The 27,497-nt window shown below is 54.7% G+C and overlaps 1 protein-coding gene across 1 annotated transcript; it reads left to right on the plus strand.

The window, feature by feature from the left end:
• The first annotated feature begins 3,073 nt into the window (after window positions 1–3,073).
• Window positions 3,074–26,131, plus strand: LOC119862580 (glucagon receptor-like). The gene is made up of 13 exons (XM_038419535.2): window positions 3,074–3,205; window positions 5,853–5,949; window positions 7,522–7,629; window positions 14,073–14,194; window positions 14,878–14,984; window positions 15,401–15,557; window positions 16,672–16,831; window positions 17,562–17,622; window positions 18,605–18,674; window positions 19,562–19,650; window positions 20,937–21,075; window positions 21,941–21,982; window positions 22,926–26,131. The coding sequence occupies exons 1-13, from the start codon at window positions 3,128–3,130 to the stop codon at window positions 22,995–22,997; spliced, it is 1,302 nt and encodes a 433-aa protein (XP_038275463.1). The 5' UTR covers window positions 3,074–3,127; the 3' UTR covers window positions 22,998–26,131.
• The last annotated feature ends 1,366 nt before the right edge of the window (window positions 26,132–27,497 follow it).

The raw sequence follows: 27,497 nt of genomic DNA on the forward strand, positions 1-27,497 counted from the left end.
TGCTGTAATGTCACTGCTGAGCCTGGGCCCGCTCCGGGAGAGCGCTGGAGCTGCCCACGGTGCCTCTGGGACGCTGCCCCCTCCTTCCCCCTTGGCTGGGCTGGCAAAAGGGAGGGGGGAATTTGGTCTGTGGTGCCCATGGTTCCGTGAGCCTGCTGGTAGCAATGACTCAGCTCGCTCTAGTGATCAGAGAGAGGGTGCCCCATTTTGCACCATGGCTCACAGGAGCAGAAGGGGTGGGTGGGCCCAGTGAATCCTCCCAGGCTGTGCCAAAGGGTGCGGAACAATCCTGTGTCCATGCAACACTGCAGGAGGAGAGCAGCAGTCCCTGCTGGGCTGTGGGGAGGGGGCGCCCCAGGCTGTGCTGCAGGATATAAGGATAGTCAGGATGGATTTGTCGAGAAAAAATTGTGTCAGACAAACCTGGTAGCTTTCTTTGACAGGGTAACAAGCCTTGTGGATGCGGGGGTGGGGGGGGAGAAGCGGTAAATGTGGTGTATCTTGACTTTAGTAAGGTTTTTGATACTGTCTCACGTGACCACCTCATAAACAAACTAGGGAAATACAACCTAGATGGAGCTGCTATAAGGTGGACACATAACTGGCTGGAAAACCATTCCCAGAGAGTAGTTATCAGCGGTGCACAGTCAAGTTGGAAGGGAATAACGAATGGGGTCCTGCAGGGAACTGTCCTGGGTCTGGTTCTGTTCAATATCTTCATCAATGATTTAGATCAGTGGTCTCCAACCTTTTTATGCACAAGATCACTTTTTGAATTTAAGATCAACCCAGGATTTAACCCGCCCCTTCCCCAAGGTCCCGCTCCACTCTCTCCACGCCCCCTCCGTCCGATGCTCGCTCTCCCCCACCCTCACTCACTTTCACAGGGCTGAGTCAGGCGGTTGGGGTGTGGGAGGGGGTGCAAGCTCTGGGCTGGGGCCGAGGGGTTCAGAGTGTGGGAGGGGGCTCCAGGCTGAGCCTGGGGCAGGGGGTTAGGGTGCAGGAGTGAGGGGTGCAAGCTCTGGGAGGGAGTTTGGGTGCAGGGGTCATATGGTCACACTGCACCTAATCTCATCCACTGGACATTTCATGAGTTTTACTTTTTATTAGTGTCACTTGTGGTTTATAGATCCAAAATCCTTCAGGGATTGTCACAAATGAGTGTAACATTCTCAACTGTGGGGTGTGCATCGGCTGAGCCTAGGGTAGGGTGCAGGAGCGAGGGGTGCAAGTTCTGGGAGGGAGTTTGGTGCAGGAGGGGGCTCCGGGCTGGGGCAGGGGATTGGGGTGTTGGGTGGCGGGGTGCGAGATGAAGGCTCCAGCTGGGAGGCGCTTTCCACAGGAGGCTCCCAGTCAGTGGCATAGCACGGCTCATGCAGGCTGCCAGCCTGTCCCGGCCCCAAGTCACTCCCGGAAGCAGCTGGCTGCTGGCACATCTCTATGGCCCCTGGAGGGGAGGGAGGCAGCAGGCCTCCATGCACTGCCCGCGCCTGCAAGCGCCACCTCCACAGCTCCCATTGGCCGGTTTCCAGCCAATAGGAGCTGTGGGGACGGTGCTAGGGGCAGGGGCAGCATGTGGAGCTGCCTCACTCTCCCTCCCCCTCCCTACAGGGGCCACAGAGATGTGCCTCAAACAGAAAGTTCTGGGAGTGGTGTGGGGCCAGGACAGGGAGGCAGCCTGTATGAGCCCCAATCTGCCATCAGACTTTTAGTGGCCTGGAGATTGCGATTGACTGGCAGAGGCTCCAGGATCGACAGGTTGGTGACCACTGATTTCGATAATGGCATAGAGAGTACACTTATAAAGTTTGTGGATGATACAAGCTGGGAGGGGTTGCAAGTGCTCTTGAGGATAGGATTAAAATTGAAAATGATCTGGACAAACTGGAGAAATGGTCTGAAGTAAATAGGATGAAATTCAATAAGGACAAATGCAAAGTACTCCATTTAGGAAGAAACAATCAGTTGCACACATACAAAATGGGAAATGACTGCCTAGGAAGTACTGCGGAAAGGGATCTTGGGGTCATAGTGGACCACAAGTTAATATGAGTCAATGCTGTTGCAAAAAAAGTGATCATTCTGGGATGTATTAGCAGCAGTGTTGTAAGCAAGACATAAGAAATAATTCTTCTGCTCTACTCTACGCTGATTTGGCCTCAACTGGAGTGTTGTGTCCAGTTCTGGGTGCCACATTTCAGGAAAGATGTGGACAAATTGGAGAAAGTCCAGAGAAGAGCAACAAAAATGATTAAAGGTCTAGAAAACGTGACTTATGATGGAAGATTGAAAAAACTGGGTTTGTTTCGTCTGGAGAAGAGAAGCCTGAGAGGGGACATGTTTTCAAGTACGTAAAAGGTTTTCAAGTTTTCAAGTATGTAAAAGGTTGTTACAGGGAGGAGGGAGAAAAATTGTTTTTTTAACCTCTGAGGATAGAACAAGAAGCAATGGGTTTAATTTGCAGCAAAAGAGGTTTAGGTTGGACATTAGGAAAAAACTTCCTAACCGTCAGGGTGGTTAAGCACTGGAATAAGTTGCCCAGCAAGGTTGAGAGCAGGTTAGACAAACACCTGTCAGGGATGGTTTAGATAATACTTAGTCCTGCCATGAGTGCAGGAGACTGGACTAGATGACCGCTTGAGGTCCCTGCCTGTCCTATGATTCTATGATAGCTGGGGGACGGGCGATATCCATATCCCACCTGTGGAACCTTGTGAAATGCTCAGCCCCTGCTGCCACACGGATGTGGCGTGGCATTGTGGGGAGATTCTGGCTCTGAGTGATGCCCCACATGGGCTTGGGCGCTGGTTTGCCTTGCCCCACCACCACTGCCCATGTCTTGGCTGGTCTCAGTTCTCTGTGGCAGTGGTTAGCCTTCCTATACGCATACGAGGATGGCTCTGCTCTCCTTCAGCTGTGACACAGGAAGAGAGGGTCCAAGGGGCAAAGCGCAGCTGCGGCCACACTGCAACTGGCAAGCTTAGCACTCCCCTGAGTCCACTGCAAAGTGATCGTTCCTACTCCCCTTCTGTCTCTCTTCCAGTACCCAGGGACCCCAGCTCGGCTCAGTGACCCTCGCACTGGGGCCAGCAACTGGTCTCTCTCCCCCAGTCTCCAGTGGATAGCCATGAAGGGCATGTTCTGCTCCTTGTACAACTGGATGCTTGTTCACCTTGCCTGGATGTGTCTCCTTTCCTCCATGCAGGTAAGGGTGCATGCACCTGCCAGGTCTTATCAGCGCCGATGGTGATCCCAAAGCTGGGCTCCGCACCCATGAGCCTCCGCCCCTCCACATAGGGGCTGCCCTGGAGAGGCAGGCAGGGGATTCCAGGCCCCTCCTCTTTCCAGCCCACCTTATGGAAATGTTTAATAGGGAGGGGAAATAATTTCCCAAGGATCCTGGTAGATTCTCCATCACTGGCAACTTTTAAATCAGGATTGGTATTGTTTTAAACTGATTTGCTGTAGTTGAAGAGGAATGATTGTGGGATAGTTCTACAGCCAGCGCGATGCAGAAGGTCAGACAAGATGGTCACAGCTGGTCTGGGAAGCTCTGACTCTGCCCTCAGTCATTGTTCTGTTCTGGAAGATGTTCCCTGCCCATCTCAGAAATAGCCCCCAGCCCGGCTCACAACCAGTTAATCCAGGGGAGATTCTGGCCCAGCCATTGAGTGTAACATGAGTATCGCCCTGGGGCAGGAGACGGGCCTCAGGTTGTGTGGCCTGAAGCGCAGCAGACTGGGGCTGTCTGACCACAGAGCTGGAAGCGAGTTCCAGAGCTGAGGCCCCTCCACTGAGAATGCCCGGCCCACAGTGTCTAGGTGCTGTGGGCCACGTTCATCCCTAGTGTCACTCCATGGAAGCCTGTGGAGCAATGGTTACACCGCAGTGAACTTGGCCCAGTGGCTGCATCTTCCCAGAGAATGGTCGGGGGTGCTCCTGCCATTGCTCTAGAGACCCAGCGTCACTCTGCTGGTCACCATCCAGCCCTGGGGTCTGCACCAGCTGTCCCCAGTGCTAGCACTGGGGAGGGCCAGAGCTGCAAAAGAGTCTCAGCGCAGATGAGGCCTGTTTGCGAGAACACTGAGCTGATCTCCTCTGCCCTGGCGGTGCGGAGGGAGAGCGGGGGGTTCTCTGGCGGCCAGGACCCAACTCGGATCCTCCATGGGGTTTCCCTGGAATCTCATTAAATACCCCTTAACGTTTTCAGGGTGTTAGGACCTGCTGCTCCCTTCCCCCAGCTGCCAGTGCCCTCTAATCCTGACCCAAACTCCCCACTATACCAAGATTGGGTTCCCTACCGCTCTCCTGATCGCCCTCAATCCAGAGGTTGCTCTGCCAGCCCTGGGCCCCACCCACAGCTGTGCCAATGGTCCTCAATCCAGCCCAGCACCACCTGCCGTTCCAGCCCTGGGCCCCACCAACAGCTGTGCCGATGGCCCTCAATCCAGCCCTGCACCCCCTGGTGTTCCAGTCCTGGGCCCCACCCACAGCTGTGCCCATGGCCCTCAATCCAGCCCAGCACCACCCACCATTCCAGCCCTGGGCCCCACCCACAGCTGTGTCGATGGCCCTCAATCCAGCCCTGCACTCCCTGGTGTTCCAGCCATGGGCCCCAGCCACAGCTGTGCCAATGGCCCTCAATCCAGCCCTGCACCCCCTGGTGTTCCAGTCCTGGGCCCCACCCACAGCTGTGCCGATGGCCCTCAATCCAGCCCTGCACCCCCTGGTGTTCCAGTCCTGGGCCCCACCCACAGCTGTGCTGATGGCCCTCAATCTAGCCCTGCACTCCCTGCCGTTCCAGCTCTGGGCCCCACCCTAGAGTTGCCAACCCTCCTGGTTTGGCCAGGAGTCTCCCAGAATCGGGCTGTATCTCCCAGAGGCTACTGAAGCCAAACTGGGAGATTTTAGGCCACTAAATGTCCGGTGGCCCAGCGGGGCTAAGGCTGGCTCCCTGCCGTTCCCGGAAATGGCCAGCATGTCTGGCAGTGGCTCCTAGGAGGAGGCACGGCCAGAGGGTCTCTGCATGCTGCCCCCGCCCCAAATGCCAACTCTGTAGCTCTCATTGGGAACGGAACCGTGGCCAATGGGAGACACACTGTGGGCAGTGTTTGCAGGTAGGGTCAGCACACAGAGCTGCCTAGCTGCTCATGAGCCTAGGAGCTGCTGCCAGACATGCTGCCGCTTCCGGAACCCATCTGAGCTAAGTGCCACCCAGCTGGAGCCTGCACCCCAAACCGCTTCCTGCACCCCAACCCTCTGCCCCAGTCTCCTCCCAGCTGGAGCCTGCATGCTGAACCCCTCCTGCACCCTGACCCCCTACCCCAGCCCTTTGCCCCCTCCCATACCCAGACTTGCTCCTTGCGCCTGAACCCCCACCCACACTCTGAACCCCTTGATCCCAACCCCCAGCTCAGAGCCCACACCCCATCCCACACCCCAACCCTCTGCCCCAGCCCAGTGAAAGTGAGTGAGGGTGGGGGAAAGCGAGCAACAGAGGGAGGGGGGCTGGAGTGAGCGGGGGGCGGGCCTGCGGAGAAGGGGCAGGGCAGGGGCTGGGTCTTGGGGCAGAGGGGGTAGGTGGGGGAAAGGGTGTTTGAGTTTGTGCAATTAGACAGTTGGCAATCCTACCCCACCCACCGTTGGGCCAATGGCCTTCAATCCAGCCCTGCACCCACTGCCTTTCCAGCCCTGGGCCCACCCACAGATCTAGCCTCTGCCTCCTGCTGCATGCTGATCCGGCTGAGAGAGTGGGAAGGGGCTGCATTTTCCGTGGCGATCCCTGTGCTCCAAGCAGGGCTGCCAGAGCCCTGGGCCAGCGCGAGGCTCTAACCTGAGATCTGTCCTCCCAGCACTGCAGAGCGAAGGTTCTGGAGAAGACCTTCGAGGAGTGGATGAGATATCGGGATGAGTGCTTGAAGAAGCTGGCAAATGATCCATACCCCACAGGTAGTGCAGCCCACAGGGGCAGTGCTGGGGGGTTTGGAGACCATAAGCACAGTGGATTTACTGCCTATGGCCACGTTCCTGTAGGGGCAGCTCCCTCCCAGCGGGGGTCGTCAGGCTCTGCTCTCAGCTTAGACCAGTGATGGCCACAGTGAAATCTTGGCTGGGGGACTGGAGCTGAGACGCTCGGAGCGTGCCTGCGCTTTTGCAAGAGCAGGGAGAGAAACTCGCACAGGCCAGCCCTTTCCTGGGGACGAGGGCTAGGAGCTGGGATGTTTTCGATGACATGACAGTCCCTGCAATTCTGCCCTCCCGCCCCACAACTGCCAGAGGCTCCCGCACCATGGCTCATTAATACCACCACCCACAGTGCTGATTGCCTCATGGCCATTCCACTCCCCAGCCAGCCCCTGGCCTGCTGCCTCAGCCACGAGCCACCTGCTGCGGCTGACTCACCAGCCTGCTCAAAAGCCGTTAAGAACATGGAGGGGACCAGGTGATCCCCACCCCCACTAGCTAATCACAGCCCCCAATCTGTGCCACCATGGGAAGCATCTGCCCAGCTTGCACTGCATTAGCCACCATCAACTCATTGTGACGCCACCATGGCAACTGGCTGCATGTCCAAGGTGAGGAGACACAGAGCCTGTCTCATCACAGGCTGAGAGGAGATGAAACAGACATGTGGGCAGAGGTTTGCAGAGAGTTCCTGGGGCACTTGGATGGCGGGTGGCATGGCCCCCACAGTGTGGCACTTGGAGCTCTGGCTGCTGAAAAGAAGCAAAACATGGTGCAGGGCTCCAGGAGACAACTCAGCTGGGCTGCCTGCTCCCTGGGAAATCCCATCCAGGGTCCACGTCGACAGCCGGCACTCAGACTGGCACATGAGAGAGCTGCCAAGGTCCCAGGCCCTGCTCAGTGTGAGGGCGAGCAGGATTCTGGGACTTTGGCCATCACTGGGCATTGGTGGGCTCTAGCCTTTGATTTGTAGTAGTAGCTTGGGGCCCCAATCAGAGGTCAGGGTCCCACGGTGCTAGGCGTTGTGCAGACACGGAAGAGACAGTTCCTGCTCTGAGCAATGTACAAACCAAGTAGGGCAGGTTCCCAGGGCACGTGCACACAATCACTGAAGCTCGCATTGTTAAAGCTAAGTCTCAGCATTTTGATTCTAGGAGCTCCCAGTAGTAGCCTGAGTCACTGTGACCATGAGAATGGCCAGCAGGCCGTCAGCACCCCACGAAGACAGGTGTGGGTCTGAGCCGAAGCTCAGGGAAGTCAGGGCCCAAGTGAGTCCCAGGACTTTGGATGAGGCTCTCGCTGAGAGCAGCAGCTGCTGGCTGGGATGGCTGGAGAGCTGTTTGCAGAGTGGCTTCTGGGTGGTGGCAGATGGAGAGTTCCAGCCCGCTGTGGGAGGGGAATGAGGAATGCTGTCAGCTAACAGGTGTGACTACCTGCAATTCCCTTGGCCAGGCTGTTTGCAAGGCCTGTGTTAGCAGATAATAGGAATGGTGCAGACCAGACACTGTGCAGACTGCTGGCTTCTCCCCTCCTGAGCTTTGCCTTTGTCCTTCAAAGGGCTCTACTGCAACCGGACGTTCGACATGTACGCCTGCTGGCCAGATGGGAGCCCGGGCAGCACCATCAACGTGTCTTGCCCTTTCTACCTGCCGTGGTTCGAGAAAGGTAACACCCCAGTGTCCTGCTCTGGAGTCTGGCATCTGACTCCACAGGAGGTCACAATCCTCTCCACTGTAGAGATGGGGAAACTGAGGCAGACCACAGGGAGCTGACTTGCTCAGGGTCACACTGCGAGTCAGCGGCAGGGCGGTGAGTAGGACCTGGGGATCCACTTTCCCTAAACCCTCAGGGCCTTGCATACCTCAGGGCATCACTCACCCCTGCACAGAGTGGGTGTGAAACACGACCAGGTCTCCCCCAGTGAAGTGTCTCACTCTCGATAGGCACTGGTGAGTGACTGCACAAGGGGCTAGAATCAGGTGCCTGGCACCTCCGGGGCGGTATTCAGCAGTTTAGTGGGGCTGGGTCGTGCTGCCCTGGGGCTGCGGGATCACATGCAGAGGTGCCTTTTTGCTGTGCCTGCATATGGGGAGGGAGGCCCATCACTTGCCCCTGCTCATGGGGTAGGAAGAACCCCTCTCTATAGCACTCCCCACAGCTCGGTCAACTTGACCCATGGCTCTGTCGCCTCCATGGGTCACTCACCCAACCCAAACAGCTGCAAGCAATGGCCCGACAGCCTGCACCAGGCCCTGTAGCCTCATCACCCAGGGTGAGTCTGTGAGGGATGGGAGAATAGCTTGGAAACAGGAGAATCCACCTGCCTCTGCAGCCAGAATCCCCTGCAAACAGGCCCTGTACTCAGCCCCCAGGGCAGGGTAACCCCCACACCACTCTCTGCCACTCTTAAATGTCTCTTCCTCTGCCAGCGGGAGCCCAGAGGGGCAGCCAATGCACAGTGAGAGAGGCTATCATGGGGATGCTCCTGGCCTGACTCCAAGGGTCTCAAGGGCCAGCCTGGCTTTGTGGCCTGATTTTACAGAGCAATGTGCCAGGCTGTGCTCATTCACTCCACGCTGGGAGAAGCATCTGAATGTTGCGGTGGTGCTCTCAGCCCTTTGTGGCTCCCCCATCACTGTAGGGGATTGGCAACAAACTAAGCCAGCCATAGGCCCCAACAGAGGGAGTCCCTGTGGCAGCATAAACCAAATGTACCCCAAGTGGCAGAGGCCGGTTACTGCAGCCAACTGGACTTTTAGCATCTGACGGGACGTTGCTGGGTTCCCTTTTTGACCAGATGTTCTGGTCGAAAACCAAACGCCTGGTAACCCTAGGCTAGTGGCTGGCTTATTATACACATTATAACACCCCCCCACACACACACACTTTTAATTATTTACTACACAACTTACAAAACAATAAGAATACCTGGTAATGCATTTCCGATTGCCAACAACAGTAAAACGGTGTAAAGAGGCACTCAGTCATCGTTACGCCATATAACCTTTTAAACAGGTAGGTGGATATTTCTCCCATATAGAATCTCACAGTTCAAGCTCTGCAAAAGGGGATTCTGCCATCCGTGTTGCATTTTCAGGACCCACTTTTGGGTCAGACCGGTCATTCTGTGATTCTTCAACCATCTATTCATTAATTAATGTCTGTAACATTTGATATTGTCTGGCGGCTTCCCCTCCAGACTTTCTTTTTCTCAGCTGATCCACATGTTGGCGCACAACTGTGCCATCCCCCAGAATTACTGGGTAGGACTCTGGTCCTTTAATGTCTTGAATGGCTCCTGGCATCCAGTTGTGACCAAAGGTTTTAGCATAAAGGACTTCAACAGTAAAACTACATTTTTTACTATATCTGCTGCTTTTGCTTGTGTTGTTTTTGCTGTATTTTCCCCACTAAGTATGGATGCATAAGGTCTAACCTTGACTTTAGTTTCCTTCCCATTAACATCTCCGCTGGGGACAGGCCTGTAGTAGACTGCTGTATTATCTGACAATTAATGAGACACTCTCATATCTATAGTACCCCCAAGTATTCATTTAATACCCTCTTTAAATGTCTGAATTTCCCATTCAGATAACCTGTTTGAGGATGGACGTTGAGGTGTCGAGGTAACTTGTTGAATGCTGCTTTGCTTCATAAATTTTTGGAATTCCATGCTAGTAACATATTCCATGATCTGATACAAGCATTTCAGGTAAAGCATAGATCCTAAAACTGGTCCTTACTTTTTCTATGGTAGCTTCACTAGGGGATGTATTCATGGGTTCCTACCCATCTGAAATGTGCACGCACTAGTACTGAAAACAGTCTTCCCCAGGAATGGTCCAGGATAATCGATGTGTACTCTTCTCCAACGCTTCTGTGGCCACTACCAAGAATGGCGTGGCGTCACAGTAGAAGCTTTGCAACTCTTTTGACCAATTTAACAGGCTTGTACCCAACCCTCAATGTCCGTATCCATCTTTGGCCACCACAGGTAAATCCGGGCTAACCCTTTCATTTCATACCTGCTTTCGTTAGCCCGTTTAGCACTTCTGCTAAATGTTGTAACTATTTTGTGTCGGTGGTATCTGTCATTAGTATACCATCCAAATATACTGCCTCCCGTGGGGTACACTCACTGCTGTGGTGCTTCCTTGTGGCTACATGTGGGGGGTTCTCATCCAGTCTGGTGCCCCCCTTCCATTGCTCATTTGCTAGCTCTGCAATCTCTCTCTCTGGACTTGGGGTGCTCCCTCTTCATGACTCGACCCTCTGGCCAGGTCACTATAGCCCTCCCTTTCCAGGGTATCAAAGACCCACTGGATCAACTGCCTCAGGCAGTCTTCCAATCCACTGCCAAATCTGTGCCACTTTCCTAGTGGCTGGCAGGGGAACCCAGGCCTGCCCAATACTCCAGGTTCCAGCCCAGGGACCCTATGCCCAGCAACCGCAGTCTACTCAACCTCCAACCTGTTGCCATGCCTTGGCCTCTTTCTTAACTCTTTTCTCTATTTTCTGGCCCATCTCCACTCCCCATGGTTACTTCACCCCTCTTGGCTTCTTGCCTGAGTCTGCAGTCCAAGGCAGGATCCCAGGACCTACTCTCCCCCTAGCCAACTCCCTCCCCCTAGCCAACTCCCCTCCCCTTAGGGAGTGACTGCAAAGCTCCTCCCTGCTGCCTGCCTCCTACCACCAACTTCCTCCCTTTATAAGCCTAGCCCAGCTCTTACCCCAGCTGGGCTTCGTCAGCCATTAGGCCTTATCAGTTCCTGGCTCTTCTCCACGTACCACCTCTAAGGTTAGTTGGCCTGTTTCACTTGTTCAGGCTTGTGGGGGGCAGACACCCCATCCCAAACCACATGTGGAACTCCCTGAATCAATCCCTCCATACTTCTTTTGAAAATAGCAGGGGCTGAGGACATTCCAACTGAGGTCCCTTCCAACCCTGATATTCTATGATTCTATGTCCACATGCAAAATAAACATGAAAATGATTATTTTTAAACAGGCCTTTGTAAGTATTTACAATGTCTTAGTGCTTTGTCCTGGAAAAAGAGTCCATCTGTTCATAGGCATGGCTCATGTCTAACTAGCTCCTGCTAAAACTACAAACAGATCCTCAGGTTTTGGAATTGAGTACTGTTCTAATTGTGAGACCCTGTTTACAGGCAATTTACAGTAGGCGCCATCTGGCTTTAACACTGGTACTATTGGTGCAGCCCATTCAGGAAACTTTACGGGAAGTCTTTCTGGATCCATGATGTTACAGGCCAATGGAAAGGACACCAGCACTCACTGGTTCAAATTCTGGGATGCTTGTGATGTCCCAAACAAAGACCTGATTGACGATCCACCAAAGGAAGTCCCGGGGTTTTGCCTTCCCCATTGGCAGTGGACTGTACTCAACCACATGCAGACAACACATGGAAGATGCAGCTATCTTCTCCACTGATGGAAAAATCAAAGAATCACTGAATTGTCACTGCGGTGAGGTACAAACCATGCAACACATTACCGACAACTGTCGCATTCATGGTTATGGTGGTGGCACAAGGAGGATCCACCTGAGCTCAAAGCATTAGAATGGCTTTCGATTCACCAGATTCAGTTATGATCCCAGCCTGCTGGTTTTCAAATGCCATACAAAAGAAGAACAGACTCAATAATACCAGTTGCCTCTAGTCTTTAATTTCAACTTTTTGTTTCATAACAGAGGGTACAGATCTGGGTTTGAAATAACAAGGCGTGACATTTATGTAGATTTTTAGCAGTCGTACCTTTTAAGGTGCCCCATTCATCTTTAAATACTCCTTATATGTATTTAAAACAGTTTCCAGAACTAGATTATCTTCTGATTTCAAGTGATGCACTTCTCTCTTCCAGTGCAGTGAAAGGTCATCCAACCATCTTTGACCAAGCAACTTTGGATCAGGGCCTTCAGCCATGAGCAATGGTGGATGCCTTATTTGGCTCTGGTGGGAAATCTTTGCATTGGTGGCTCCCAGTATCTTTATTGCTTCTCCAGTGTTTCATTTGTTGTGGAGGGCAACCAAAATGATTAGGGGGATGGAGCACATGACTCATGAGGAGAGGCTGAGGGAACTGGGATTGTTTAGTCTGCAGAAGAGAAGAATGAGGGGGGATTTGATAGCTGCTTTCAACTACTTGAAGGGGGGGTTCCAAAGAGGATGGATCTAGACTGTTCTCAGTGGTAGCAGATAACAGAACAAGGCGTAATGGTCTCAAGTTACAGTGGGGGAGGTTTAGGTTGGATATTAGAAAAAACTTTTTCACTAGGAGGGTGGTGAAGCACTGGAATGGGTTATCTAGGGAGGTGGTGGAATCTCCTTTCTTAGAGGATTTTAAGGTCAGGCTTGACAAAGCCCTGGCTGGGATGATTTAGTTGGGGATTGGTCCTGCTTTGAGCAGGGGGTTGGACTAGATGTCCTCCTGAGGTCCCTTCCAACCCTGATATTATATGATTCTATGATTTTATCCTATGTTTCTGCACTGGAGATGGTTTGCTATCTTTCCACAACGTCTCACATGCTTCTTGGTTCATAATAGTCATGCCACATCCCATATTTGAGCTCAAACTGTGCATTTTTCCCCCACTTATAGTCAGTCCAATATGAATGGGATCTACTTTAGGAATATTTGTTTGAGTAATACTATAAATAGGATAAGTCTCTTCTTCCTCTTCTTTTTCACTGCTTTCCTTCTCCAGTACATGAAAGGTACTACGGCTATGAGGTTGCTTTCCATCATGGTTTTATGCCTCTCCTTGCTTGGTTTTATTTTGACATGGTCTTCTAACAACAGTCAATCTGTAAATGTGACATTTTTCATGTTTAAATCTTCAGACCTTTGGGGTGTGTTTGCCTCCACAATGATAACACTCCCTGCTACTGATTGGATCACTTTCCCAGGTTGCCTGGCAATTTTGTGCACAGTACCTTGTGTTTCCTGAATGCTCTTCTGAAGGCTTCTGTATTTGTAAATTTGTAAATTGTAAATTTTTCTTTGCAGATTCCATAGCCTGGGCTGATTTCAGAGCTGTTTCAAATGTTAATTGTGGTTCAGAGGGTAATCTCCTTTGCATTTTGTCATCATTCATGCCACAGACTAATCTGTCTGTTGGCATTTGTGTCAGAGTTACACCATAATTACAATCTTGAAGGAGTTTCCTCAGTCCTGACACAAATTTTCCTACTGTCTCCCCCTGTTTCCTAGACTGAGAGTTAAACTTAAATCGTTCTCCTGTTCCCTGGCTGTTGGGTTGAAATGGTTTTTTAACAGATTTATTAGCTCATCAAAAGTTTCATCTCCAGGCTTTTCAGGGGTTAACAGGCTCCTACGCTGCTGAATGTGATAGCTTTCTGCTTACCTTCATCAGTCATAGCATTAGCAGTGACAAAATAAGATAATATTTTGCATTATTCTGCCCAAATTTGCAGATTAAATGGTCTCAAAGGTTGCAGCCAGTTCCCTGGTGTTTGTTGGGGGGAATACTAACGTACATACTAACGTATGCTTAGTATCTGCCGACTCCTCAAGTGGAGACACACCCAGGTATCACCCTTTCATTTGGTGATACCTGGGTGTGTCTCCAATAGAGGGGTCAGCTCCACTTCACCACCATAGATTGTAGCTTAAACCAAATGTACTCCAACTTTTTTGAGTATTAACGGCCTCTTTAGTCAGCCAACACACATCTATCCTGGCAATAGCTCCACAGTTGCCAACAACGCACAACACAACCCTAGAGCAGCCACACATTTCCTTTTTTAACTATCTGCCTACTCCCCTGAGTTCTTCGCCAGGCCTGAAGCAGAGCTCTGTGAAGCTGGAAAGCTTGTCTCTCTCACCAACAGAAGTTGGTCCAATAAAAGACACCATCTCACCCACCTTGTCTCTCTGTGAGATCAACATGGCTACAACACTGCAGACATACTCCTCTTAGAGGCTGGCTTACTATACACATTATTACTGTCCCCAGGATTGCCCACTGTGGGGAGCTTGGGGGGGATCAGGCTTTTGTCTGAGGGGAGACCCCAAGGAAAGGCAGTCAGGCTGAAAGGTGACCCTGGTACGCTCTGTGTCTGCAGTGAAACATGGGTTGGTGAGCCGCAAGTGTGGGCCAGATGGGCAATGGGTGATGGTGAATGGAACGCAGCCATGGAGGGACTACTCCCCGTGCGAGGAGGAGATGGAGTCCACCATGGAGGAGGTGAGGCTGCTGCACCTGATGGAGGGTGCCCCTGGCTCTTTCTGCTCCAGTCCCCTGACACCCCAGGGGCGTGTGCTGGGGCCCAGCCAGGCCTGGGCTAGGCTAGGCTGGGCTGGGAGGAGTGTTGGTGTTGGGGAATGGGGGGACACAGGAGCCTGAAACAAGAGGGATAGGTGGTGGTGAGGTGTAATAATGCACAAGAGGATGGGAGTGGGGATGGGTGTGTTATAACGCATGGCAGAGAGGGAAGACCATTCAGAAATCGAGTTAAATGTAAACACAGGTGCACAGCTCCCTCCCCATCTCTGCTCAGTCACATGCCGCCTCCTCCTTCTTGGGTTGTTGAACCCCCACTCCCTGCTCTCCCCTCCATGACAAATCCCATTGTTTGGCTGCGGTGGGGGTGGTCACAGCTTCCCACTGAGCCCCTCAGCCCCACTCCTGGGTCATTGTGGAGGTCATTCAGAGGCCCTCACCAGGCTGGGGAGCTCAGGTCTCAGCTCCCTGAGGTGGGGAGGGTGTGAGGTCAGGCTCCAGCAGCCCAGGGACCCAAGCCCACCGTCCCATGGGACTATGTTTCAGCAGGGCAGCACATCCCCCGGTGGGCACCTGGAGGGTGGGGAGGCCGATGGGGGCAAGGGTGGCAGAACTGTCTGCCCACTGGTCCCCTTTGCCCATGCCAGGAAGGGGCCCGCCGGCTGATGGCGAGTTTCAAGGTGCTCTACACGGTGGGATACTCGCTGTCGCTCCTGGCGCTGGTCTCTGCCCTGCTCATCCTCACCATCTTCAGGTAAGGCCTGAGCCTGAAGTGCAGGTGCTGTGTGTGCTGTACTGGCAGGGCATGCAGTGGGGCGGGGCTCTCTAGCAGGACGGGATGGAGAGGAGGGATGATCCTGTGCTGGGCACGGTGCGCAATGTTGCTGCGACTGACTCTACCATCCTGCACCATCCCTTACAGTGCCTCCTGCTAGGACAAGTAGGCAGTGAATGAACTGTGAGCTTGGCACAGTCAGCCCTCCTGCCTTTTTCCCTAATCCTACTTGGAGAGGGTCAGATGGCAGTAGCTGAGCGCTCCCCCCGGGCCTGCAGTGCTTGATGCAGGAGAGGCTGGGCTACTCTAAGTTACGAAGCCCTTTCCTGGGGAGAAGGTACTTTCTTTTTCCTCAGCTCTCCAGCGCTGAAAGGCGTCTCTCTCCCTGGGCCTAGGAAACTCCGCTGCACCCGCAACTACATACACGCAAACCTCTTTGCCTCCTTTGGGCTGCGGGCCATCTCGGTGATTGTCAAAGACGCGCTGCTGGAGAAGCGGTGGGGCATGGAAATCCTGCATGTGTCTGACTGGGAAGCGCTGCTGAGCAACAAGGCAAGCCCACCAAGAAACCAAATTTTCCTTGGGTGGGGGTGGAATCTAACTGCCAATGCCTGTGCCCCCCTCCCTGGCCAGCCATGGTGGCTACCTGCTGTACCCCAGGTCCATAGTCTGACAGCTGGCCAGGGAGGCTTGACTTGGGGCTGCGGATGCGATTGGCGCTCAGATCCACCAGCACCCAGAGATCTCACCCCCAGCCCCAACCACTAGGTGGATCTGGGAGAACTCAGAGGAACCCTCTGGGCAGGTGCGTCTATTGGCTCAGCCGGAGGGGGGTGCTGCCAGTCTCCCACAGGTGAATTTTTAAAAGCTGTTGAGGATCCTAAATCAGCACCGCAATACATGTCTGAGCTTAAAAACCTCCACCCAACAAAGCAGGGGAAATCAGCTCGTCCTTCACTGGCCTACCACAACCTGAGTTGATGGATCCCTTCCTCCTTCCTCAGGGTGGGGTAGCCCAGTAGCTGGAGCACTGGCCTGGCACTCAGGAAACTCAGGTTCTCTCCCTGGGTTTGCTGATGGGTGATCTTGGGCACATTGTGTCCCCTTTCTGTGCCTCCATTTTGCCATCTGTAAAATGGGTGTCATGATAGAAAAGTGCCATAGAACTAGTTGTTGTTTTAACAAACCACCTGCTGTCCCTGCAAATGCTTCCCACACCCTATCACTGAGCCAAGCAATGACGTTTCCCCTGCTGGCCAAGATCTGCTGTGCCTTCCCTCCCATCTCTCCCCAATAGCCCGCCTGGCCGTGTCTCTGACAGGATGAGAGTTGGGCACTTTGCTCTGGGAGATGAAGCCCTGAATGTGAACAGGATCACCACTACAGAGCAGCAGGGGAGAGCGCTCTCTGTTGGGGGATGTAGCCTGGCTCTCCCTGCCATTCCTGGTCACATCCACATTAGACTACCCAACGGCGGGCCGTGCCTGTTGTCATGGTGGGCACAGAGTGTGCTGGTTAATGGAGACTCCTGGGTGGGAATGGACAGTGTTCTAGGCATATTCCAACTGGCTGCACTTGTAGCCCCAGGTCCCCAGCTCAGAGCATCCTAGTCTCCTCTTCCTGCACAGTTACTTTCTCTCTCTTTCTCTGGGGCGCCTCTCCGCAGGCTGCAGTTGGCTGCCGGGTGGCTCAAGTCATGATGCAATACTGCATTCTAGCCAATCACTACTGGTTTCTGGTGGAAGCCATCTACCTGTACAAGCTTCTGATTGGAGCGGTGTTTTCCGAGAAGAACTACTACACGCTCTACCTGTACCTAGGCTGGGGTGAGAAGGAAAATGGGAGTGAGTGTGAATGGTGATCTGGGTGTCTGTGTGTGTGTGGGGGGTGCACATAAGGAGGCAGCGTGGTGAGGGTGTGGGCATGAGGTGTGGGTAAGCAGTGTGGGGATGTATGTGGCATGGGTGAGTGAGTTGGGTGTGGACCTGTGGTGTGGTCAGGTAGCATGTGCGGGTGGGCATGAGTCTGGGGGTAAATGTGTATGGGGTTTGCCAAAGTGAGTACTAGAATTACAGAGGACGTATCGGGGAGCACAGGGGGATGGGGGGCACTTCAAGAGGGCAGAGACTCGGCCAAGTGGGCAAGTAGCCACCAGGTTCCCCACCTGGGTGACTTGGCAATGGACTAACACCCAAGTGGTTTCCATTTAGTTCTACATGCCCATCAGACAGCTGCTCACGCCCCTAAAGCAGGATCACTGCTCATAGTTGATAGCGCCTCACCAGGAGGGTTAATAACTTAGTGACATGGATGAGTGGTGACCCCTAGTGGTGCATGCATGACACAGGAAATCCTCGCTAGGTGGGGAAAGTGGAGGATTGGGGTTGTGGCCTGTCCTCAGTCCCCGAGGGATAAGAATCCCCTGGAGGGCAGGGGCAGGTCTCTGCCTGGATCAGGGCAGGGAGAGAGGGTAAGACCCCCCCTCGGTTTGTGAGAGCTGCCGTCTCAGCTCAGGCAGGTGCTTGGTCTTCACAGGGTTTGCTGTGTGACTTGCAGGAACCCCCGTGGTGTTCGTGGTGCCGTGGCTGGTGGCCAAATACCTGAAGGAGAATGCAGAGTAAGTCGCAGATGCTCCTCGTTCTGCTTCCCCAGCAAGCCAAAGCTCCATGCTTCACGCTGCCTGGCTTCTAGTAGGGAGCAGCCATGGGAAAGGCAGGGAGATCTCTTCCACTGAAACGAACGTGCATTGACTGCTGGAGAGAGGGGCATCCGATTCCTCCACTGCCATGGCCCACCCCGGTCCTGGTTTGACTCCCCTAGGGGTGAGGGAAGAGCTCAGCCTCCAGGGCTCGGTCAGTGCTTGGCCTCCCTGGTGGGGCAGGGCTGGTCATGAGTGCTGTGCTTGGAGGTGCTTTCTGGGATGGTCTCTGCATAGTGGGAGCAGAGCAAAGACCCACCCAGCTGATTTCCCACAAGCCACCAAACGGGGCTGGTCACTGGTGACCTGGGCCCCTGGAACTGGGCCTGGGAGTGAACAGCTCCATCTGCCAAACCATGGAGCTATTGGGGTTAAGCTCTCAGCCTCAATAGCCCAATCATCAGGAGGAGATATGAAAAGGAGCCCATCCCCAGCCTGGCCGATGGGACTTGTGGGCTGACTCCTGGGGGTAGTGAGCTCCAGCTGTCAGGGAAACACAGGCCTGACCTTCCAAGCTCCCGCTGCGTCCTGTCAGAGGCATCCTCCAGGGTGTGGGGCAGGGAAAGAGATTGTCTTTCACTAGCCCACAGCCCACCAGGTTCCTGCAGTCCCTGCCTGGCCCCTGCTGGAAGCAGACGGGTTAGCTCCGCGGGTGGGTGAGATGGGAAAAGATTCCAACCCCTAGAAAATGGGTAGGCTGGCACAGCTGGTGATAGTCATTCCTGGTCCATCGGTGCTGAGGGGCGGCGTCTCCGTCTAATGGGCCGGGACGTCCCAGTGATCCAGTGGCAGCGCTTTCACCTGGCCCCGCTCTGGCTGTGGCACCCCAGGGTGGATAAAGCATGGCTCTCCTACCTGCTGGCTCCCCGATGTTTAACAGCATGCCTCTCTCGTGCCGCAGGTGCTGGGCTCTGAATGAGAACATGGCCTACTGGTGGATCATCAGGATCCCCATCCTGCTGGCGTCCCTGGTAGGTGATCTCAGAGGCCTGTGATCGGCGGTTACATATGAGGCATGGTGTCTCTAAGATGACGGCAATTAGCCTTCTGCAGTCACTGACAGTCTGGCTCAGCTCAGAGGTTGAACATGGCCCAATGATAGCAGCAGCTCCTGCTGTAGAAATCACCATCCCTAATCCACAGCACTGCACCTTTCCCTAGTGACGTCCCCACGAGCCTGCCCTGGGAGGGAGCTCAGCATCATTATCCCACTGAAGAGCTCAGGAAAGTGAGGCACTGGGGAGCACTTAGCCAGTCAGGAGCAAGCATCTACACCTGGCTTGCAGTCCCCTTGTCTAACCACTAGGGGGTGACAAAGAAAGGAGACTTGTCCCTGCCAAGTAACTAACCCGATTGAACCCCTCTGATGAAAAGAGAAACACCCGTATGTGGGGCCCTGGCCCCGGCCCCTCCAGATACTTGACCTGGATGTCGGGGCAAGCAGAGTCAGGCCCCCAGAGATGCCATCCCACATGATCTGTTGAGCCCAGTGCATGCTGGGAGAGGACTATGTGAGTCTAATGGGGGCCAGGTGGCTCCCCAGGCCATGCCAATGGGCTCGCTGTTGAGTCTCTGGGGATGTTCGTGCTGCTCCCTGCCCCACAGATATTCTTGCCGTCACTGTTACCCCTGCACGTCCCTTCCCCTTGTTCCTCCAGAGGTGCTGAGCGTGACCTGCTTCCCTTCATGTTCAGCTGCCCCCGCTCTCAGAGGCTGTCACTGTCAGAGTGACCTGGGGAGCCCAGGAAGGATAAGGGGTGTGTGTGTTCGGCCTACGCACCACCCAGGGCTGGCCCAGACAATATGCAGGTCCTCCTGGATGAATACAGAAGTAACCCTCTGCATTCTCCCCCCACAGATCAATCTGCTGATCTTCATGAGGATTCTCAAGGTGATCCTGGCCAAGCTACGTGCCAACCAGAAAGGCTATGCGGACTACAAGCTGCGGTGAGCTGTCTGTGTGTGTACCTGCTGGGGATGACTTCCCAGTGGGTGCCTGTTGCACTGGCTGTTCTGGATCTAGCTCCCCTGCAATGTAAACCCAGGTCGGTGGGACCCACGCATGTGGACTCGGTGTGTCCAAGCCTGTGCTTGTGTCCACACTGCATTGTAGCGAGACCCAGGTCCAGGCTTAGAGCCTCCATCCCGCACTACACAGACTGCCTGAGCCACATTGCAAAATGATAGGGCTTGGATCCCAGTCCAGTGGGATGCAGGCTCAGACCCATCCCCTGGGTGGGACCCAGAGCTTGAGTGCTTGCTGGCTGAGTTGGACAGATTTGTGTGTGGACCATAGCTTGGGGTTGGGCTCAAATCAGAGTCTAAGCCTGGGTTCACACTGCAGTGTAAGCGTGCCCTTGGAGGTGTGGACACACAACCCACTGTCATGCAAATAGGACTGAGATTTTGTCAGCCAATATAGCAGGTTGTGCTAGCAAGTGGCTGTTAGCACAGGGTGTATATCTGTGTGTGTGCGCATAACAGATCAAGTCTGACCTGTGTATCACAGGCCCCTGAAGGCTCCCTCCCCCCATATATACCTACAGGCTAGGATGCCAAAGCTGTACTGCCCACTTGCCTGGCTTGAGGGTCACGTTACAACGTGGGGATGTGGCCTGTGGTTCCTCCATCACTGATACCCCAACTGGAGCACGTTGTGGCCACCATTGCCCAGACTGAGCACCGATCCCAGCATGCCATGCTCCAGCTCAGCTGAGCAACCTGACCGTACAGCATGCTGGGACCTGTTGCCCTCTTGGGCAGGAGTGGTTGCAGGCAGGGGCAACAGTGATGTTTGGATGGGTGGCTTCACTGGACCGTCTAGGGGCTGGAAGGACATCTCTCCCATTTCACACAGGGCAGTCCCCACGAGCGAAGCCTTCCAGCTCCTCCCGGTCTGCTCCCAGAGCAGCATCCTGCTCGCCAATAGCTGACTCTCCGCTGGCACGTGCGGGCTCAGGCTGAGCCTGGGCGGTAACACTTCCCAACTCCAAGTACCACATGGCTGGCAGCTCATGAATCCTCCCCACTCCCAGGCAGGGCAATCTCCCTACGTGAGACCCCAGACCCTTAGGCCAGGCTGGGACTAGCACTCCATCTATCTCCTCTGGCCCTCAGCACAGACATTACCGTATTTTTTCTCACATGCCACCCCCGCTTTCCTACCCCTCTGAACACAGGGCCCCCAGGCCCTTCCGTATGAACTCTGGGAGGGGGATCTCGTCCTCTTTCAGGCTGGCCAAGGCCACGCTGACCCTCATCCCCCTCTTCGGGATCCACGAGGTGGTCTTCATCTTTGCCATGGATGAGCAGACCACGGGCATCCTGCGCTACATCAAAGTCTTCTTCACGCTCTTCCTCAACTCTTTTCAGGTGAGCCGGGAGTGCTGCGGCAGCCCCACCTCAGGCAGGAGCAGAGAGCCTGTCCCCCTCTCCCCTCCTTTTGCCACCATCACCAGGCCCTTTCCCCTCCAGTCTGGCCACACTAGCCCATCAGCCCTGCTAGCCAAGCTGCAGCCCCGCCCCTGGCTCCTTTGCTGGTGTTGGGGAGCAATGGGGCGTCGAGCTGGGCTGCTGCTCAGGAGCCTCAGGGCCCACACAGTCATGTGCCTTCCTCGGGCTGGAGACAGGCTGGGCTGTGCCCTGCACTGATGGCCCCTGCAAAGCTGTCCCAGCAGCTGCGAGGTGCGAATCGGTGTCTGGCAACTGAAGTGTCGCGCTGTGCCACACTCCAATCACCTCCGACTGTGTCTGCTCGGCCCACCTCTTTCAGCACGTATATAACAGCTCTGTGTGGTTGGCTTGGCGCTCCTGGGCTCTACCCACTTCATCCCGTTGCTTGGAGCAGCCTGGAAATAGCAGGCCCACCCCTGCCCGCTGTTAGAGAGGTGTACATGCCCGCATGCTGGGCTGGTGATGACATCCGCATGCGCTGGAGGGAGAGCCCCCTGTTTGGGCAGTGCATGGCCATGGCAGGCGCAAGCCAGGAACCTGTCCCTGAGGAATGCACCCATGGGCTGAAGTTGCTGAAGTCCCATGGGTTGCTACTGCGTCACGGTGCGGGAGGATTTTCCCGTCCAGCTGAAACCAGTTAGGATAGCTGGGCGTACTGCATCCTGAACTGGCCCTGTGGGATGCACTGAAGAGCAGCTGCCAGGGCCTGGCAAAGCCAGGCTATCTTCTCAATGGGGAGCAGGGTCATTGTGCTGCCTGGCTCATCCCTGTGCTTTCTCCCCAGGGTTTCTTGGTCGCTGTGTTGTACTGCTTTGCCAATAAAGAGGTAGGTGCCCCTTTGTCCTGCTCCCTGCTGGGGGGTTGCTCTCTGGCCCTGCAAACACCTGCAGTCGGGGCTCTAACCTGAGCTGTGCTCTGTAGCTCAACCCTGGGTCTTCTCTCCATTACTCTCCTGCCAAGCTACTGCTGATTTGCTGTGCCCTGAACTCAGAGACCATGCACCACTGGATAGCCTGGGTGGTTAGGAGCCTTTGATTCTACTAAGAGCCTGTCAAGATAAAAAACAAACGGGTTTTATTGGATGCATCCACCCTAGCTTGGGTAGGGGCTGCCTCATAGTATGGCTCCCAATTAGGGTTGCCAGTTTTCGTTGGATGTGTTCCTGAGGTTTCATCTCATGACATGTATGAATTAAAGATTAATTTTTAATTCCTGGAGACTCCAGGACAATCCTGGAGGGTTGACAGCCCTACTCCCAACCGGTTTGCAGTCCAGGACCACTGAGTCAGGAGTCCAGAGATGTGTATCCCTTCGCTGCCACACCCATGTTTAATACAAAGAGGAGGCTGCACCCACAGCTCCCAGAATGCAATGCTCTGTCTCAATCAGAGCACCCAGCCGCTCAGATCTGCAAGTTGCATTTCTGTGCTAAGCAAGAAGGCAGCCCTAGGCCACACTGCAGAACTGGCCGTCCCATGCCCTGTGGCCACATTACCCATGGGCCAGCGTGCCCCGGGGCTCACACAGGAACACAGCAGTGCTGTTTTTCAGTCCTTTGGGGCAGGAACTGCCTCTTCCTATTGCATAGGCCAAATCCCTCCCTGCAGCAACTCCACTGAAGCCAGGGCCTTGTACCTGTGCTGAGTTCAGCCCGCGCCTCTGGGGCTAATGGAACGTAAGCCCTACGCAGGCCTGGAGCAGCAGCTGTGAACCTCCCAAGAGGCTGTGAAGGGGAAGAGTGTCTCACAAACTCCTTTCCTCCCTCCTAGGTGAAGTCAGAAATGAAGAAGAAATGGCAGCTCTGGAAGCTTGACCATCCAGCGCTCTGCTGCACACAGTGATGGCTGCATTGCCCTGCCATGGGCAACCTGCCTGGGAAAGCCGCAGGAGAAGGGCTGCCCCCAGCTTGATGGCTGGGGGAGTAGGCCAAGAGGCCTGCCATGCTCCCGAGCCCTGGAGGGGATGTACCTTGTACTGCATCTCTGCAGATGAGGGCCTTGGGGATTGTCTGTGCATCAGATGCCATGGAGGGCCAGGCCAGGGATGGAGAACAATGGGCCCAGCTGGAGATGCAGCAGGGCAAAGCACCTGTTTCCAAAACATAGGCGCATCTGGGAACCGCGGGTGCTGGTGCAAGCACTGCCTGAGCTGTGGAGCAGAAGCTGGGATCCTGCAGGCCTACACTGCTGCAGAACAGCCACTCCTGAGGGTCCGATGGGGTGAGACCCTCAGAAGACATGGAAGGCCCTGAGATGGGACCCTGCTGTTTATGCTGCACTGCATAACAGGACACCAAGGGTGTGGGGAAACAGCCTCCCGACTCCTGCTCGCATCCTCTGCTACCTGACCCGTGCAGCACCCAAAATCTACCTCTACAGGATGAACCCTTCATCAGGCAGCACTGCATCCAGTGAACCTCCATCCCCAACAGCACTGCTGTCGCTGGACCCCCTGCTGGAGCGAGACATGCAAACCTCAGCTCATGGGAATGGAGTCTGACGGGGTCACGACTGTCCGAGGACAGGCCAGACTGCAGCAATGAGACGCTGCTGTAATTGCTGTGTGGTAGCGGACAACAGTGGCTGCAAGTGGAGCTAGGCCTGTGGCTAAGCCTTTAGCCACAACTGATCCAGGCCTCCACTCGGGGAGCTGGAAGGCTCACACATCTGATCCATGGGGGGGTGCAGCTCTCACCCTGTAAATCGGGGACACTCTGCTCCCTCTCCTGGTGCTGCTCTCCCCAGCTGTTAGCCGGGGAGATGTTTCAGAAGCTGGAGGGCTGGAACAGGCCTGTATGCTTAGCCCCAGGGAACCCCATTGTGGGTTTGAACAGGTTGCCTGCCTGTCACTGGCCCATACGCGAACAGCAGGCTGGCTGGGACTGCCTGGCATGGATGTCCCATAGCTGAGTGGCACGGAAGCCAGAGTGATTGGCGAAACACAGCTCAGCTGACTTGTCTAGCCTTGCAAGGTCAGCCTCAGGGGGAGATGGGAGCTCAGAAACCCAGACAGTTTCTTTGCATCACTCAACTCCTTCAGCACATTGGGTCTGGGCTTTCAGCCCTCTTCCCCCAGCCCCATGGTAGATCCAAGTCAAAGATCCATCATCATCTGCCTTCCTCTCCTTCCTGGTGCCCTGCCCAGCTAGCCCAAAAGCTTGCTGTTCCCCTCCTCTTCAGAGTTGCCTCCTGCCCAGCTGAACTGGCCAGAACTAGCTTTCTTAGCCAACCCCCTTCACAATAACCTCTAGGCGCCTCAACCTCTTTAATGTATTTATCCTCTGACCACAGCCTCCCAGGACTGTGCTGTCCCCACTTTTCACAGATGAACAACTGAGGCTAGAAAGATGCATGTGAGTGACCCAAGGTCAGGCAGGAAGGCAGGGGAAGAGCGGGGCACTGAACCTGGCTCTCACCAGTAGACGCTGGTCCCCTGAGCCACATCCACCTCCAAGTGTTGGGTTCGAGGCGGGTAACCTGTATAGCGTAGGGGCAGGCTTGGGGCAGGCAACTTCTTAACACTGAGTGGTTGAGGTTGGGTTGCATCCGTCATGACAACACCTCGCCCCTCTCAAGTCACGTTCTGGTCGACTGTGATCGAGCTGGGTTGGGTCAAGCTTTAACATTAGGCCCGAGCAGACCTACTCATGAGTCCTAGGCTAGTGCTCTACCCCTGGGCACTCCTTCCTCTCTGCCTTGGCCAGTGCTCACCCCCCTCTTTCTTCCATGGCTGCAGCAACTGTAAAATGCCAGGCTGGTACAGCTAAACACGCAGCCTGCTCCCGTCAGGCAGGCTCACCCATCCTCCGTGCTCGGCAACTCTGCCGCTGGTGATCGGGAAGGGCGGGAGATTCTGGAGCTTGCCAAGCAAGGGGCTGGATTTGCAAACTGTTCTGCTTTCAGCCCAGAGGGCAACGGACTGGCTGGGGCAGTACAGTCAGCTACATCCCCAGAGGAAGTGCAGAGCACACTCTTCTCTGGGCCCCCTGAATCCAGATTGACAGGGCTGGAGTCCAGTCTGCTGCTCAGCCACAACCTGGGGCCTCCCGCCCCGGACTATAGGCATGTAGTCTCCATAGCCCAGCCAGTCCTCTGCGTCCTTGCTGCAGGCGCTGGGAAGAAGCCAATGGTCACTTCCTGTGATGTGGATCCTGGGGTGCTAGGAAGTGGGCTGGGACCAGCAAGGTATTTCTCCTAGATCATTCCAGAGCCCTCCGCTGGACGCAGCTCCTGGTCTGGGGCAGATTGCAACTGGTGCGCTAGAGGTGGCAGGAGCCCCAGCCCCCATGGGCTCTGCTGTAAATCACGCTGGTGGTGTCGCCCACTGCTGCCCAAGTGCCTCAGCCCATGCAGTTTATGCACAGACCTTTCTTTACAGGACTGCACTTCCCCATCTCCTGGTGGACAAAAGCAGAATCATGCCCACCAGCTGCCGACTGCCAGAGCTACGCCTGCCTGATTCGGGTTCTGAGCCCTCTCCCCTACGGGCAGGGACGTGACTCCTGGCAGGGGGGCAGATGCCAGCAGCTGCCAGAATGCTGCCCGTAGTTGTCCTCACCTTCAGTAGAAGGATGCGTGCTGTAGGGACCACGGCTCCTCCCAGGCAATGGTCCAGCAGCAGAACAGACCACAGCTCCCACGGAGGAGGCAGGCAGCCCAAATCTCTCACTTTATGCAATTTAGGTCCGGGTGGCCCCTCAGGCTCCTGGCAAGTTGCCAACATGACCTCTTGGTAGCAAGCGGTGTCTAAGTGCCCCAGCCAATGCAGTGCTCGGTGGAGAGGCTGGATAATGGGAGGGATTGTTCTTGGGATTTTACAGGCTGGCAAGGAACCATTCTAGCTGTTTCTGGGCTCAGCTGCACCTGGGTTTGAGGCTGGAGGGAGTTCTGCAGGAGCCCTTGGTAGCTGGCCAGCTGCTAAGGAGCACCAGAGTATTTTGCACATTGTCTTTTCACGTGTAAATAAATGTTTATTTTTTCAGCAAAAGAAATGTGCACTGCTGTTTTGGGGGGCTAAGTGGGGGTGATGGGAGAAAGCCACCTGGGCATAGAGGGAAAGGGGCAGCAGCTCCAGGGCATGGGCTGGGCACTGAATACCTGAATCAAGCAGGCAAGTGTTTGACTGGCTTCTTCCTGGGGTTTCACTCCTGTGGCTCTGGCTGGCACCCCTGTCCCCTCCATCTGCACAGAACACCATGTTCACTCCTTAACCAGAGCAGTAGGTGAAAATCAAACCCTGCTGACCCTAGGAATGACTAATAACCTCCTGCAGAGAATCCAAAACACCACAAGCTCTTCCTTGGCTTTGTATTTCACTCAGCTGGGCCCACACCCTCAGAGCAGGCAGCTTCTCACCCTACTGAGCCATGGGGCAGGCCAGATTCTCCTCCATGCTAGTATGATGCTGCAGAGTCTGTCTCTCGTTTGAGCCAGAGCCAAAGCCCACTGCAGTTCATTGAACGATTCTCCAACTCCAGTTGCTTTGGGAGCCATGCCGCCCAAGATAAGCTGCACCCCAAGCCCTGCCCCAGCCCAAAGCCTGCACCCCACACTCAAACTTCCTCCCAGAGCCCACACTTCTCACCCCCCTGCATCCCAAGCCCCTGCCCCAGCCCACAGCCTGAACCCCACAACCAAACTTCCTCCTAGATCCCACACCCCTCACCCCTCCTGCATCCCAATCCAGGTGCGTCACTTTATTTTCATTCACTTCCCGTTACTTATAATATAGGAGGAGGATGAAGGAAAAAAAAGAATGAAAAACAGCAGGAAGATAAGAGAATGTTCTTTTTCTTGGCTGGGTCCTGAGGGAGGGGGACACCCAAAAATGAAGCTGTGCCCAGGGCCCCACTAACTCTAAATCCGCCACTGCTGCCAGCTAGGCAAAAAGTAGTTAGGAAGCTATGTGGCACATGGACAGTACTGGCCAACTCTAGAGAAACAGGCAGGATCGACCATCAAGTCCACAGCATGGGACACCTGCATATAGGCTTGAACGTGCTGATCAGGAAGCTTTGGTTTGGCTGGAGAGAGACTAAGTTTAAGCCACTTTAAAAAACAGACACAATGATTTAAGCCAACTCTCCCTGGCATTGCCTCTGCACAGATGGGCTATAGGTTGGAGCGAGTGATTTGTGAAAGCCGCTACAGTCTGACAGGGGATTTGGACCACTCCGAGATGAGAATCAGGCCCTGGGTCACTAGCTAGGCTCATGGCCTAAATTCCAGCCTGCAATCAATATTGCAGCCAAGCCCATGCAGCCGTAAACCATTCTAACCCCTTTGTAATGCACTTTGCCATATGCTCAGCTCTCCTCCCACAGCTGGGGCTGTTGAAGCTTA

Source organism: Dermochelys coriacea, chromosome 10, assembly GCF_009764565.3.
Source record: "Dermochelys coriacea isolate rDerCor1 chromosome 10, rDerCor1.pri.v4, whole genome shotgun sequence".
NCBI lineage: Eukaryota > Metazoa > Chordata > Testudines > Dermochelyidae > Dermochelys > Dermochelys coriacea.